This window comes from Carassius carassius, chromosome 1 (genome assembly GCF_963082965.1).
Source record: "Carassius carassius chromosome 1, fCarCar2.1, whole genome shotgun sequence".
NCBI classification, from domain to species: Eukaryota; Metazoa; Chordata; class Actinopteri; order Cypriniformes; family Cyprinidae; genus Carassius; species Carassius carassius.
Window position 1 is genome coordinate 2,649,357 of NC_081755.1, and position 14,893 is coordinate 2,664,249.

Consider the following 14,893-nt stretch of genomic DNA (forward strand, 5'->3'; position numbering starts at 1 on the left):
AGAACAACAAACAAAAAAATGGTAAAAGAAATATATACATATATATATCTTTAAAATATTAATGACTACTCTTGTGCATTCTTTGAAAGTGCAAAAGCACAAAAAAAACTATATACATAAATAAAACGTAATAAAACTTTCCACGTCAATGGCTTTGTTTAAAAAAATTTTAAAAAAATGGGAAAAGAACTATATACATATATAAATCTTAAAATCAAAGATCAGTTTCTCTCTTTTTTTTTCATTTAGTTTTTTTTATATCCTCCAACCACTGCTCCTTTGGCACAGTCTCTACAGAGGGGCAGTAAATAATTCCCTTGTATTGGCTATGCCCAGTCTCCGCTGTCCTGAACTGCCCGCATTTTTTGCACGTGTTGTGCTGTACTTTGCGTGTCAGCTTTCGTACTGGGGCAGCAGGAGGGGCAGAAGAGAGGCTGGTCATATGAGCCTGTGGAGCAGCAACTAGGAATGGCCCTGTAAATCCCTGTGAGGCCATTGGCGTCAGCCACACCAGTTGAGCACCTGGGGGTGGAGCAGGAAAGAGTTGCCGCTGGGTTTGAGGTCTCTCAGCTGGTGGTGACAAAACCACTGGGGCTAGAGGTACTTTCCTCTTCCTCTTTGTTTGTGCCTGGCCCACGGTGCTACTGGGCAGGTGGTATTGGTGAGCTTGGCCTGGTTGGGGGGGTGCAGACGGGGGACGCACATTGGCAGGTAGTAGAGGGTCAGCCGCCACAGACAAGCGGCTAGGCAGTTGCAGCCCTTGCATTAATACTGCACTGTCCTGCCTTTTCACTCTCTTATTGTGCCACTGAACCAGTGTTGTGTGACTTACATCCACCAGCTGCAGGGTGGTCTGCTGCATAACAGCAGCATTGGCCAGAATGCGCTGCCTGATTTTCTTGTAGTCCTCCAAGATGAGGACCCACCTGGACACGGTGCTTGTCCCCTTCTTTTTAGGACTTTTATGGATGGCACAGAGCTTCACAAAAATGGTCTCTATCAGGCGACAACAATCTGGCCACTGGGCAAGTGGTGCTGTGGTGGTGAGTGCGTGCCTCTTCATACTTTCCACCCCTGGAGTGAACTCCTGCCTCTTCTTGGGGGACCTGAACCTCCCTGTGTCCAGCCTGCTCTGGTGTCTGGCAGCAAACACCACCCTTTGCCTATCAAAATCAAGCAGGTTCTGCCAAAGAGCAACTATATTGCTCACCTATGCAGAGAGAACAGATAATACATGGCAAATGAGAAAACAAAACATGTGCAAGTGTTAACATTTAACAGGTCAAGGAGGGAAAGTAGAGAAAATTGAATGTTCCATACCTGCTGGTTGGTGAGGACCAGAGAGGGCTGGTCCCTAAGCTCCACCAGATACTCTGCCAGGCTGTCGACTCTGTCCATGCCTGGCAGACCAACACTATCCAATGCCTGAAAAAATACAAGCAAAACAAAACAAAAAATCAAAATGAGCAACATTACGAGGACGGTTAAGTGGGGGAAAAAAAACAAATACATATATACATATTTCTTTTTGTTGAGAAGCGTAAACTTCAGACTCCTAGAAATCTCAGAAAATTTTTAAAAAGCTACAGGTCAGCTCAAATTCTATGGGGTTTTCCAAACATAACAGTTTGCATTTAAAGTTAAGTTATGAATTTCAACAATATTACATAAAAACAGTGAATAACTGAATATGGCAAGTTAAGTTTTATGTGTATGTCTTACAAAACAATCTGTACTCAGATGTTATAAGAATCATTTTGATATTTGTAATACAAAACTAATATTCACTGCTCCTTTATTTTTTCAGCAAAATATAAATACGTTGATTCAGTAAAATCAGATCATTTCCTGTTCGAAATAATGTGACTGAATATTAGGGAATTGTGGCATTGTTTACTTATGATGTCATGAGCAATCCAGTCACATATATAAATCAGTATGAATGCACATATAACAAGGTATTTACATACCACAGACTCATCAGGAGATGCTGATGCACCTGGTGTGGAGGAGGCAGCAGGCTGGGTGGAGGAGGCAGCAGCCAGGGTGGAGGAGGCAGCAGGCTGGGTGGAGGAAGCAGCAGGCAGGGTGGAGGCAGCAGCCAGGGTGGAGGAGGCAGCAGGCAGTGTGGAGGAAGCAGCAGGCAGGGTGGAGGCAGCAGCCAGGGTGGAGGAGGCAGCAGGCAGTGTGGAGGAAGCAGCAGGCAGGGTGGAGGCAGCAGCCAGGGTGGAGGAGGCAGCAGGCAGTGTGGAGGAAGCAGCAGGCAGGGTGGAGGCAGCAGCCAGGGTGGAGGAGGCAGCAGGCTGGGTGGAGGAAGCAGCAGGCAGGGTGGAGGCAGCAGCCAGGGTGGAGGAGGCAGCAGGCTGGGTGGAGGAGAGAGACTCAGAGGAGGGCAGAAAATGGGAGGAGACAGAGAAGCTTGGGTCATCGGTAAGACTTGACACAGTAATGTCATGGTCTTCCCCGAAGCCCTCATCTTCTTCATCCTCGCCTTCATCCACATCCTCCAGCATGTTCTCTGTCTCTTCTGAGTCAGGGTCCACCGCCAGGGGCTGTCCGGTCTGACTCAGCAGGTAGTCAACACCAAGCAGCTCTCCTATGAAAAAAAATATAAGGACACACAAACATACAGGACTTGTCAAAAATTTCACATTACTGTTTTTCACATTTATAATGTGAAATGGTACTACAGCTTAAAATAGCTGTTTTCTATTTGAATATACCTTAAAATGTAATTCATTTCTGTGATTGAATTTTCAGCATGATTACATTACTGATTTATTACCAATGTTGAAAACAGTTGTGCTGCTTTTTATATAATATGTGCTACTTTCTTCAGTATTCATTGATGAAAAAAAAGTTAAATAAAGAACAGCAATAGAAATGCATTATAGCATTATAAAGTACCGTTAAAAAGTTTGGGGTTAGTACATTTGTGTTCTTTTTTTTTGTATTTTTAAGAAATTAATACTGTTATTCAGCAAGGATGTTAGATAACCTATGTTCTTTTTAACAGTTTATTCAGCAATGAACAATGAAAAACATAATTAAAAAAAATATATAAGGGGATGACATACCAGTGTATTCAGCAGGTGGCCTGAAAGTTGGCACAAAAGGCCGACCAAACACCTTCAGGCTGTTGGTGTTGACACAGTGGGCCATATCCCCGGAGTAGGTGAGAAGGGATGCTGATTTGCTGGTCACTGATGCAGCCGCCCGATCCTGATTCCACCTATTCAAGCCTTCTAGCAGGTACAGCTGGAAATTCAGTGCATTTGCACTGGTTCCTAGAAGGAGAAAAAATATACCAATAAAAATTACAAGCCTCGCGATATGAATAACAGAAATTGAAATTATTTCAAGCATCCTACATGTGAGACACCAACCTGGAATGAACCTGTTTAGGTGGCAGTGAAAAGACTCCAGGGATGTGGACCCTCTGGCACACCGATATCTAGTCAGGGTGACCCCTGCCTTTGTGGTGGTGCCTACCTCAGTGTATAGAGGCACACCCGGCACATCCTGGATGCACTTGACATGGCGTTTCTGCACACGCCAGATGTGCTCCATGCGCACCTCTTCCAGCAGTGGGACACCCATAAGGTCCCTCCCATTTGCACCACCCAGCTCCTGCAGCAGCCTCTCAATGAGGTGGATGGTGGCCTCCTCACCTCGTGTCCTCCTACGGCAGTAAAGACTTAGCTCTTTTTTACTGATGCTCCTGTCCACCAGGATGTCAGTAAGAGCTGGCACACCCTCCTGCATCAGCTGTTTTTTCTTTGCCTGCCGCAAAAGGCTGAGGTCTCCAGCATCCCACTCAAAGATGCAGGCAGACAGGCATCCCATGAAGGTGGGGTAGAGGGGATGGGCATCGGTGGTGCAGCCCACGGCCATCCTCCTCATGAAGTGCCAGATGTCCAGACGTATCTGAAGGTCTGGCCACTTGCCGAACCTGGTCTGCAGCTTGCTTGTTGCTCCCTCACTCACACAGCAGCCACAGTCCACATAAAGCAGCACCGGTGGTGGAATGGCAGCCTGGCGGTACCGCTCCATTACACCGGTCGCCATCCTGTCCAGTCCCGGCCCTTCTTGCACTGACAGCACACTGGTCACTATCTGGCCAACCTCATTTCCAATTGAGGTTAACCAGAGTGCTGTCCCCCGTCCATGACCAGCCAGCTTCTTTGTGATCTGGAATTTACAAATGTAACAAGACATTTGTGGTGTAACGTTAGCAATAACAATCATATTAATGTCTATCAGACGGTATTTATGAACATTACAAAACAGTTAAATAATTTTTTACCTTTTTTGTGGAATCCATCTTTAAGATTTTGCCATAGATGGATGTGATGCTGGCCTTTATGTGTCCAATTCTGGAGAGGATATCCCTGCCGTACACTGAGAGCAGCCAACGACTGGTGGGGATCTCAATTGGCTCTGGAGGCTCCTGGCAGACCACCGGAGAAAGGCTGGGTCGATCGACAAAGTCAGCACACTCCCCAAGATAGTGTGCCAACCGATTTAGCCATTCCTCCCCATGGTTCTCTTTTAACTGCCGCACCAAACGAGCTGGGCTGTTGCCCAGTGTCCGGTCCCGAAGCAGCCTAATGACACGGATGTCACAGGCATACCTGAAATTGCACATTGTTGCTGTGATCAGTTACATGTTCATTAGTCTTCACGGTAACCATCTTTAGACTACTCTACTCACTTGCGGGTCAGGATCAGCCGGAACATTTTCTGGTGCGGCAGGTCAAGCTGGTCCCGGACAGTCTGGCTAGTGGACAGATAGTTCAGAGAACACACAGTGCACCTGAGTGTCTCTGTCACCATCACGTAGTACCTGTCGATGTCCAGAACCTTCCGAGCTCTTTTGTGGACACCATAGCCTGTCAGGTTCTTGCCACAAGCTGGACAGAAAACATTCACCTTCCACAGGTGGTAGGGCATCCACACCATCAACCGATGGGTGAAGAAACGGTCAGGTGTAGGTGTCTGGTGATAAATGAGAGCTGGGACAGGCGGCTCATACCACAGCTTCAAATCGGGCCGCAGCTTGCCAGCGTGGAAAATAGTGCTGGCAATCCACCTCTGGTCCTGCACAGGGATGGTCTTGGGCCATTCACCTGGCAGCCAGAAAGAAGCTGGGGCCCCAGTGGCTGGCTGGACTCCTCCAGGCTCCTCCTGTATGGAAGACAAGTTGTTATTGCATTAAAGGCTGCACTAATATATATCATAGCCTGTTCTATAAATAGAAACCGCTGCACTCACAGAGGATGGAGATGGGCTGGGGGTCATCACAAAGGATGGAGCGGGAGAGGTGCTGGGAGGAGAAGGCCTAGCTGTTCCTTCAGAGGATGGAGGAGAGGGACTGGTGGTCTTCACAGAAGACACAGAAGTGGTGGAGCTTCTCACAGAGGATAGAGGAGTGGCGGCAGTCCTCACAGAGGACATAGCCTGAGTCCTCACGGATGAAGGAGGAGAGGGGCTGGGAAGAGAAGATGAGGATGCAGAGGGTGAAGGAGAGGGGCTGGGGGTCCTCCGATCCACTAAGTTGGGTTTTAGCATCGTCGACTTGGACCCGCCAAAGCGTGACTTATTGAACTAAAAAGAAAAAGCAAAGTTAATTGAATGATTGAAGTTACATATAGCATGTTCATTACATAATTTTTTCTAGCCCAAACATATACATAAATCTGTCCTATCAAACAAATGCACAACGATTCTAATTAGGCATAAATTGATTAAAGAGAAAATATTCACCATAGTCAAATTTAGAGGAGGCCTCAGGAATGAGGGTTGGGCAGAAGCAGCCGCTTCAGGAGCCGTATCGGAAGCAGCAAGAGGTGCAGCAGAAGAGTGAGTGGCAGTGGCAGACTGCTAATACAACCACCGAAGGGCCTAAAATATAGTGAAATGGCATAACAGCATTTTAATAGATATGTCATGATACATCAAATGTCATTACCTTATTAGTGTGGAATCCACAATTGCAGGCCATGGAGCCTCCAAAGAGGGTGGTCTGCCCATGGGCCTGCATGGGGCATTTCTCAATCTGAAAAGATAATCATCATTGTTTACTTTACTAATTTGTCTGAACTATTGTCAGGTGATCTGCATACTACATACTATATAATGAATGAATGATAACTTTGCTTTACCTTCTGGTAGAGGTCATACCACTTCCGTTGCCTTGGGGCTGGTCTGTTGCCTTCTCCAGAAGGCCAAACCCCACAGCGGGCAAAAGTCCTCAACCTGGCCATCCACTCGCCGTCTCCCATGGCCTTGTGGCTTTTTGGCTTAGTGCTCATCTACACACAAAATGGTTTCATTCATAATTCCTATTTAAATGTTAGGTTAGCATTAGTGATTGTTAAAAAGAGAGACTCGAATACTTGGAAAAATTAAGGGTGTGCAATAAGACCTAAATCTAACTTCAGGATTTGAGAAATTATTTCACAACAGCTACATATCTCAATATAGTTATTTTTGTTAATTGATTATAATTTAAATGAGAACAAAGAAGTAAATTACAAACAATAGGACAAATACATAAGTAACAAATACAGTAGTAATAATAATAATACAACAATGTAATAAGAAAAACTTCTTGTTCATCTACACACAAAATGAAAAAAACATGGATTTCATTCATAATTCTTATTTAAAATAAATAAATAAATGTATGTAATGTTAGGTTAGCATTAGTCATTGTAAAAAAGAGACACTCAAATACTAGGAAAATTTAAGAAATTATTTCACAACAGCTACTATCTTAATATAGTTATTTTTGTTATTTGATTTTTATTTAAATAGAAAAAGACGACAATTGCAAACAAGAGGACAAATACATTAGTAACAAATACATTAGTAATAATAATACAACAATAAGAAATACTAGAGAAATTGCATAAAATTTAAAATTTAAACACTGCATAGTCTTCACTCTCTCAGATATGAACTGTTCCTTTTTAAAGCAGTGAGTGTTTTTATTTGTATTCTTCTTTGTTTTGAATGAATGACAGACCGCCTCTTTGTTCTTATTCTCTGCATACTGCGCTTAATAACTTTATTTGACATCAAGCATATTCCGTTCTTTATTTGTATTCATTAATACACATTCACTCTTACATTATGTGTCAATAACTGTAAGCGGTAATAATACATACAGCGAAATAAACGATTAAACAAAATCCCTAACGGTCAACTCGTTATATCATCGTTAAGATATAAGCCGTCATATCGCCCACCACAACGACCAATTAAGCACACTGTAAACAGAAACAAAGAAAAAATATTACTTACATTGTTCGATGAGAAGAAGTACTATCTATCAAATTGCTCGTTGATAATTTTGTATTGCGCGCTCGTCAGAATAGACTCCGTCACCAGTGTCGTCATCCAATCTCACAGAGCACCGATTGGCTCTCATAGCTCACTTTGGAGAGCGCGCACAGCGAATGGTGCCTGAAACCGCACATTGGCGAGCGAGCTCAGCGATTGGCTCTCTTCCAATCCGACAATGACAGCCGATCCTGATCCAGGTAGCGCCACAGAGACTGGCACTGTAAGGTCCTATGGGACACGGTCACAAAAGAATTTGACGCTGGGCGCAGCACTAGTCCTCCGTCAGCAAACTGAGCTCAAGAGGCTGACAGCTGTTGAGAGGGGCGAGAGAGAGCCAAAAGGCACGCCCAACGTGGGGCTCGAACCCACGACCCTGAGATTAAGAGTCTCATGCTCTACCGACTGAGCTAGCCGGGCAGCGGTGGGTGCCTACTCAAGGCTGACCGCTGTTTTTAGAACTGCCAAACATTTTAATGCGAAAAACGGAGCCAAGCTTTTCACACAGGCTTGACAAAACAACTCGCGGGTAAGGTTGGGGTTAAGCCTAGCGATAGGCTTAGAGCAGGGGCGTCCCAACTCGATCCTGGAGGTTCCTTGTCCTGCCGAGCTTGGCTCCAAGCACAAAGAAAAACACCTGAAGCTGCTGATCCCAGTCTCACCACGGAGATTAGAAACTTCCAGGCACGTCTGATGGAGCTGGCTGGAGAGAAACTCTACCTGACCGGGGCCCTCCAGGACAGAGTTTGGACACCCCTGGCTTAGACTCTTCTCTGTTTGTTTTAGCCATTTGCTGGGGAATACAGATTGAACGAGCAGAGCTCTTGTCCAACAGCCTGAAAGGTTATTAGTTCAGCCAACTCATCAAAGGTTCCCGGTATGGAGTTCCGTCTAGCTATGTGAATACAGTTTGCAAACTCCGACAGCATATGATTGGAAAGTCAATTTGGTGGCATTTTGTGGCGCTCCTAGAGGGATTTTTGAGCAGGAACTCCCTGGACCACACAGGCCTCCACCACCCGGGAAACAAAACACGAACACTCCACAGCAAACTTGAGCTGACACAAACAATCACTTAGCACCCTTTGTCTTCTTTTGACAAAAGATGACTCGCAAAGCTAAAGCTGTTGACTCTGAAAAGGGGCTACAGACGCTACGTCAGCAGACACCTGTGCTAAATTCTGTGCTTGCAGACATGGCTGCGAAAAGCTTCCTTAGTCCCTGGGTGGGCTCGAACCACCATCCTTTCGGTTAACAGCCGAACGCGCTAGCCTATTGCGCCACAGAGACTGGCACTGTAAGGTCCTATGGGACACGGTCACAAAAGAATTTGACGCTGGGCGCAGCACTAGTCCTCCGTCAGCAAACTGAGCTCAAGAGACTGACAGCTGTTGAGAGGGGCGAGAGAGAGCCAAAAGGCACGCCCAACGTGGGGCTCGAACCCACGACCCTGAGATTAAGAGTCTCATGCTCTACCGACTGAGCTAGCCGGGCAGCGGTGGGTGCCTACTCAAGGCTAACCGCTGTTTTGAGAACTGCCAAACAGTTTAATGCGCAAAACGGAGCCAAGCTTTTCACACAGGCTTGACAAAACAACTCGCGGGTAAGGTTGGGGTTAAGCCTAGCGGTAGGCTTAGAGCAGGGGCGTCCCAACTCGATCCTGGAGGTTCCTTGTCCTGCCGAGCTTGGCTCCAAGCACAAAGAAAAACACCTGAAGCTGCTGATCCCAGTCTCACCACGGAGATTAGAAACTTCCAGGCACGTCTGATGGAGCTGGCTGGAGAGAAACTCTACCTGACCGGGGCCCTCCAGGACAGAGTTTGGACACCCCTGGCTTAGACTCTTCTCTGTTTGTTTTAGCCATTTGCTGGGGAATACAGATTGAACGAGCAGAGCTCTTGTCCAACAGCCTGAAAGGTTATTAGTTCAGCCAACTCATCAAAGGTTCCCCGTATGGATTTCCGTCTAGCTGTGTGAATACAGTTTGCAAACTCCGACAGCATATGATTGGAAAGTCAATTTGGTGGGATTTTGTGGCGCTCCTAGAGGGATTTTTGAGCAGGAACTCCCTGGACCACACAGGCCTCCACCACCCGGGAAACAAAACACGAACACTCCACAGCAAACTTGAGCTGACACAAACAGTCACTTAGCACCCTTTGTCTTCTTTTGACAAAAGATGACTCGCAAAGCTAAAGCTGTTGACTCTGAAAAGGGGCTACAGACGCTACGTCAGCGGACACCTGTGCTAAATTCTGTGCTTGCAGACATGGCTGCGAAAAGCTTCCTTCGTCCCTGGGTGGGCTCGAACCACCATCCTTTCGGTTAACAGCCGAACGCGCTAGCCTATTGCGCCACAGAGACTGCCAGTGTAAGGTCCTATGGGTAACGGTCACAAAGGAATTTGACGCTGGGCCCAGCACTAGTGCTCCGTCAGCAAACTGAGCTCAAGAGACTGACAGCTGTTGAGAGGGGCGAGAGAGAGCCAAAAGGCACGCCCAACGTGGGGCTCGAACACACAACCCTGAGATTAAGAGTCTCATGCTCTACCGACTGAGCTAGCCGGGCAGCGGTGGGTGCCTACTCAAGGCTGACCGCTGTTTTGAGAACTGCCAAACATTTTAATGCGCAAAACGGAGCCAAGCTTTTCACACAGGCTTGACAAAACAACTCGCGGGTAAGGTTGGGGTTAAGCCTAGCGGTAGGCTTAGAGCAGGGGCGTCCCAACTCGATCCTGGAGGTTCCTTGTCCTGCCGAGCTTGGCTCCAAGCACAAAGAAAAACACCTGAAGCTGCTGATCCCAGTCTCACCACGAAGATTAGAAACTTCCAGGCACGTCTGATGGAGCTGGCTGGAGAGAAACTCTACCTGACCGGGGCCCTCCAGGACAGAGTTTGGACACCCCTGGCTTAGACTCTTCTCTGTTTGTTTTAGCCATTTGCTGGGGAATACAGATTGAACGAGCAGAGCTCTTGTCCAACAGCCTGAAAGGTTATTAGTTCAGCCAACTCATCAAAGGTTCCCGGTATGGAATTCCGTCTAGCTGTGTGAATACAGTTTGCAAACTCCGACAGCATATGATTGGAAAGTCAATTTGGTGGCATTTTGTGGCGCTCCTAGAGGGATTTTTGAGCAGGAACTCCCTGGACCACACAGGCCTCCACCACCCGGGAAACAAAACACGAACACTCCACAGCAAACTTGAGCTGACACAAACAATCACTTAAAACCCTTTGTCTTCTTTTGACAAAAGATGACTCGCAAAGCTAAAGCTGTTGACTCTGAAAAGGGGCTACAGACGCTACGTCAGCAGACACCTGTGCTAAATTCTGTGCTTGCAGACATGGCTGCGAAAAGCTTCCTTAGTCCCTGGGTGGGCTCGAACCACCATCCTTTCGGTTAACAGCCGAAGGCGCTAGCCTATTGCGCCACAGAGAGTGGCACTGTAAGGTCCTATGGGACACGGTCACAAAAGAATTTGACGCTGGGCGCAGCACTAGTCCTCCATCAGCAAACTGAGCTCAAGAGACTGACAGCTGTTGAGAGGGGCAAGAGAGAGCCAAAAGGCACGCCCAACGTGGGGCTCGAACCCACGACCCTGAGATTAAGAGTCTCATGCTCTACCGACTGAGCTAGCCGGGCAGCGGTGGGTGCCTATTAAGGCTGACCGCTGTTTTGAGAACTGCCAAACATTTTAATGCGCAAAACGGAGCCAAGCTTTTCACACAGGCTTGACAAAACAACTCGCGGGTAAGGTTGGGGTTAAGCCTAGCGGTAGGCTTAGAGCAGGGGCGTCCCAACTCGATCCTGGAGGTTCCTTGTCCTGCCGAGCTTGGCTCCAAGCACAAAGAAAAACACCTGAAGCTGCTGATCCCAGTCTCACCGCGGAGATTAGAAACTTCCAGGCACGTCTGATGGAGCTGGCTGGAGAGAAACTCTACCTGACCGGGGCCCTCCAGGACAGAGTTTGGTCACCCCTGGCTTAGACTCTTCTCTGTTTGTTTTAGCCATTTGCTGGGGAATACAGATTGAACGAGCAGAGCTCTTGTCCAACAGCCTGAAAGGTTATTAGTTCAGCCAACTCATCAAAGGTTCCCGGTATGGAGTTCCGTCTAGCTGTGTGAATACAGTTTGCAAACTCCGACAGCATATGATTGGAAAGTCAATTTGGTGGCATTTTGTGGCGCTCCTAGAGGGATTTTTGAGCAGGAACTCCCTGGACCACACAGGCCTCCACCACCTGGGAAACAAAACACGAACACTCCACAGCAAACTTGAGCTGACACAAACAATCACTTTGTTTGAGAAAAGAAAGGAAAGGGAATTTTATGCCTTTACCCTCCGAAGTATTGTTTTAGGAAGTGTATTTTTGCAATAAATTATTTTTAAAACATTTTTCCCATATTTTCCTATACATTTCAATGGGAGAAAGGTTGATCACAAGGTCGCCGGTTCGAATCCCACTGTTGCCAGAAATTGAATTTCAAGTTTATTTGTATAGCGCTTTTTACAATACAAATCGTTACAAAGCAACTTTACAGAAAATTATGTTTCTACAATATTTAGTAGTAGCTAGTAGTTTGTGCACAAAATTGAAGTTGTTATTTAATGCTGTAAATTGCCATTTTTCGTCAGTAAAAGTCACACAAAGTATATCCACATTAATGAAATTAGTTCTGAAATGACAAATGAGCATTTTATTAATTCTATATTACTGATTGTTGATATTTTATTCACAGTTCTGAGCTTTGGCACACTTAGTTTGAATATATTTCTGCTGCATTTATTGTCTAAAAAAGTAAAAAAAAGAAAATTTATTTCTGAAAGAATCCTCAAATTTCTCAACATTTTTAAAGTGCCTATAACCTTTGAATGATACTGTATAAAATAAAACATACAAAATATTTGTTAATCATGACAAAACTTTTATTTTTCAATTAGTCATAGCCAATTATTGTAATTCCTTGAATTATTCACATTTTTATTCTTTAGGTTATTATGTTGCATATGCAAAAGAACAGAAAACAGATAAATACAATATAAATACAAATAAAATAATATTTAAGACTCTTGTGCATTCATTGCAAGTGCAAAAGTACGGAGAGCACAGACCATTACAAATATAAAACTTTAAAATGTACATGGCTCTTGTTTAGACTGAGTGCAAAATAACAGAGAACACAAATACAAACAATACACATTAAATCTTTAAAATATGAATGACTCTTGTGCATTCTTTGAAAGTGCAAAAGAACAAAAAAAACTATACACATAAATAAAATGTAATAAAACTTTCCAAATGTCAATGGCTCTTTTACATTAAACAAATAAAACTCAAGTTCCCATGTCTCTTGTACAAAAAAAAAAAAACCTATTGGGAAAGGAACTATATACATATATACATTTTTAAAATATTAATTACTACTCTTGTGCATTCTTTGAAAGTGCAAAAGCACAAAAAAAAACTATATACATAAATAAAACGTAATAAAACTTTCCACGTCAATGGCTTTGTTTAAAAAAAAATTTAAAAAATGGGAAAAGAACTATATACATATATAAATCTTAAAATCAAAGATCAGTTTCTCTCTTTTTTTTTCATTTAGTTTTTTTTATATCCTCCAACCACTGCTCCTTTGGCACAGTCTCTACAGAGGGGCAGTAAATAATTCCCTTGTATTGGCTATGCCCAGTCTCCGCTGTCCTTAAAGAACAGCAATAGAAATGCATTATAGCATTATAAAGTACTGTTCAAAAGTTTGGGGTTAGTACATTTGTGTTCTTTTTTTTTATTTTTAAGAAATTAATACTGTTATTCAGCAAGGATGTTAGATAACTTATGTTCTTTTTAACAGTTTATTCAGCAATGAACAATGAAAAACAAAATTAAAAAAAAAATATAAGGGGATGACATACCAATGTATTCAGCAGGTGGCCTGAAAGTTGGCACAAAAGGCCGACCAAAAACCTTCAGGCTGTTGGTGTTGACGCAATGGGCCATATCCCCGGAGTAGGTGAGAAGGGATGCTGGTTTGCTGGTTACTGATGCAGCCGCCCGATCCTGATTCCACCTATTCAAGCCTTCTAGCAGGTACAGCTGTAAATTCAGTGCATTTGCACTGGTTCCTAGAAGGAGAAAAAATATACCAATAAAAATTACAAGCCTCGCGATATGAATAACAGAAATTGAAATTATTTCAAGCATCATACATGTGAGACACCAACCTGGAATGAACCTGTTTAGGTGGCAGTGAAAAGACTCCAGGGATGTGGACCCTCTGGCACACCGATATCTAGTCAGGGTGACCCCTGCCTTTGTGGTGGTGCCTACCTCAGTGTATAGAGGCACACCCGGCACATCCTGGATGCACTTGACATGGCGTTTCTGCACACGCCAGATGTGCTCCATGCGCACCTCTTCCAGCAGTGGGACACCCATAAGGTCCCTCCCATTTGCACCACCCAGCTCCTGCAGCAGCCTCTCAATGAGGTGGATGGTGGCCTCCTCACCTCGTGTCCTCCTACGGCAGTAAAGACTTAGCTCTTTTTTACTGATGCTCCTGTCCACCAGGATGTCAGTAAGAGCTGGCACACCCTCCTGCATCAGCTGTTTTTTCTTTGCCTGCCGCAAAAGGCTGAGGTCTCCAGCATCCCACTCAAAGATGCAGGCAGACAGGCATCCCATGAAGATGGGGTAGAGGGGATGGGCATCGGTGGTGCAGCCCACGGCCATCCTCCTCATGAAGTGCCAGATGTCCAGACGTATCTAAAGGCCTAGCCACTTGCTGAACCTGGTCTGCAGCTTGCTTGTTGCTCCCTCACTCACACAGCAGCCACAGTCCACATAAAGCAGCACCGGTGGTGGAATGGCAGCCTGGCGGTACCGCTCCATTACACCGGTCACCATCCTGTCCAGTCCCAGCCCTTCTTGCACTGACAGCACACTGGTCACTATCTGGCCAACCTCATTTCCAATTGAGGTTAACCAGAGTGCTGTCCCCCGTCCATGACCAGCCAGCTTCTTTGTGATCTGGAATTTACAAATGTAACAAGACATTTGTGGTGTAACGTTAGCAATAACAATAATATTAATGTCTATCAGACGGTATTTATGAACATTACAGAACAGTTAAATAATTTTTTACCTTTTTTGTGGAATCCATCTTTAAGATTTTGCCATAGATGGATGTGATGCTGGCCTTTATGTGTCCAATTCTGGAGAGGATATCCCTGCCGTACACGGAGAGCAGCCAACGACTGGTGGGGATCTCAATTGGCTCTGGAGGCTCCTGGCAGACCACCGGAGAAAGGCTGGGTCGATCGACAAAGTCAGCACACTCCCCAAGATAGTGTGCCGACCGATTTAGCCATTCCTCCCCATGGTTCTCTTTTAACTGCCGCACCAAACGAGCTGGGCTGTTGCCCAGTGTCCGGTCCCGAAGCAGCCTAATGACACGGATGTCACAGGCATACCTGAAATTGCACATTGTTGCTGTGATCAGTTACATGTTCATTAGTCTTCACGGTAACCATCTTTAGACTACTC

General features: G+C 45.2%; 2 protein-coding genes and 7 non-coding genes across 9 annotated transcripts; all 9 read right to left on the bottom strand.

Moving 5' to 3' along the window:
• Nucleotides 1-178: 178 nt before the first annotated feature.
• LOC132101844 (uncharacterized) lies at nt 179-1,420 on the bottom strand. Its single transcript, XM_059507091.1, has 2 exons — nt 1,321-1,420; nt 179-1,210 (listed from the first exon to the last, which is right to left on the bottom strand). Exons 1-2 carry the CDS (start codon nt 1,396-1,398, stop codon nt 242-244), a joined length of 1,047 nt encoding a protein of 348 aa, XP_059363074.1. The 5' UTR covers nt 1,399-1,420; the 3' UTR covers nt 179-241.
• Nucleotides 1,415-14,080, bottom strand: LOC132153659 (uncharacterized). The gene is made up of 11 exons (XM_059562699.1): nt 13,679-14,080; nt 6,165-6,314; nt 5,972-6,058; nt 5,767-5,880; nt 5,275-5,607; nt 4,715-5,187; nt 4,307-4,634; nt 3,387-4,191; nt 3,078-3,287; nt 2,000-2,596; nt 1,415-1,425 (listed from the first exon to the last, which is right to left on the bottom strand). The coding sequence occupies exons 1-11, from the start codon at nt 14,078-14,080 to the stop codon at nt 1,415-1,417; spliced, it is 3,510 nt and encodes a 1,169-aa protein (XP_059418682.1).
• Nucleotides 7,695-7,767, bottom strand: trnak-cuu (transfer RNA lysine (anticodon CUU)). Its single transcript has one exon. It is a non-coding gene; the product is annotated as a tRNA-Lys (tRNA).
• trnan-guu (transfer RNA asparagine (anticodon GUU)) lies at nt 8,564-8,637 on the bottom strand. The gene has a single exon. It is a non-coding gene; the product is annotated as a tRNA-Asn (tRNA).
• Nucleotides 8,769-8,841, bottom strand: trnak-cuu (transfer RNA lysine (anticodon CUU)). The gene has a single exon. It is a non-coding gene; the product is annotated as a tRNA-Lys (tRNA).
• Nucleotides 9,638-9,711, bottom strand: trnan-guu (transfer RNA asparagine (anticodon GUU)). The gene has a single exon. It is a non-coding gene; the product is annotated as a tRNA-Asn (tRNA).
• Nucleotides 9,843-9,915, bottom strand: trnak-cuu (transfer RNA lysine (anticodon CUU)). Its single transcript has one exon. It is a non-coding gene; the product is annotated as a tRNA-Lys (tRNA).
• On the bottom strand, nt 10,712-10,785 carry trnan-guu (transfer RNA asparagine (anticodon GUU)). The gene has a single exon. It is a non-coding gene; the product is annotated as a tRNA-Asn (tRNA).
• On the bottom strand, nt 10,917-10,989 carry trnak-cuu (transfer RNA lysine (anticodon CUU)). Its single transcript has one exon. It is a non-coding gene; the product is annotated as a tRNA-Lys (tRNA).
• Nucleotides 14,081-14,893: the final 813 nt, after the last annotated feature.

Excerpts from the sequence above, each read along its gene's own strand:
- LOC132101844 (XM_059507091.1), bottom strand. The coding sequence starts at position 1,398 with ATGGACAGAGTCGACAGCCTGGCAGAGTATCTGGTGGAGCTTAGGGAC. Across the intron at positions 1,211-1,320 it reads TGGTCCTCACCAACCAGCAG|GTGAGCAATATAGTTGCTCT; the intron begins GTATGGAACATT and ends CTCTCTGCATAG.
- LOC132153659 (XM_059562699.1), bottom strand. The coding sequence starts at position 14,080 with ATGGCCGTGGGCTGCACCACCGATGCCCATCCCCTCTACCCCATCTTC. Across the intron at positions 6,059-6,164 it reads GGTATGACCTCTACCAGAAG|ATTGAGAAATGCCCCATGCA; the intron begins GTAAAGCAAAGT and ends TTATCTTTTCAG. Across the intron at positions 4,192-4,306 it reads AGATGGATTCCACAAAAAAG|ATCACAAAGAAGCTGGCTGG; the intron begins GTAAAAAATTAT and ends TGTAAATTCCAG.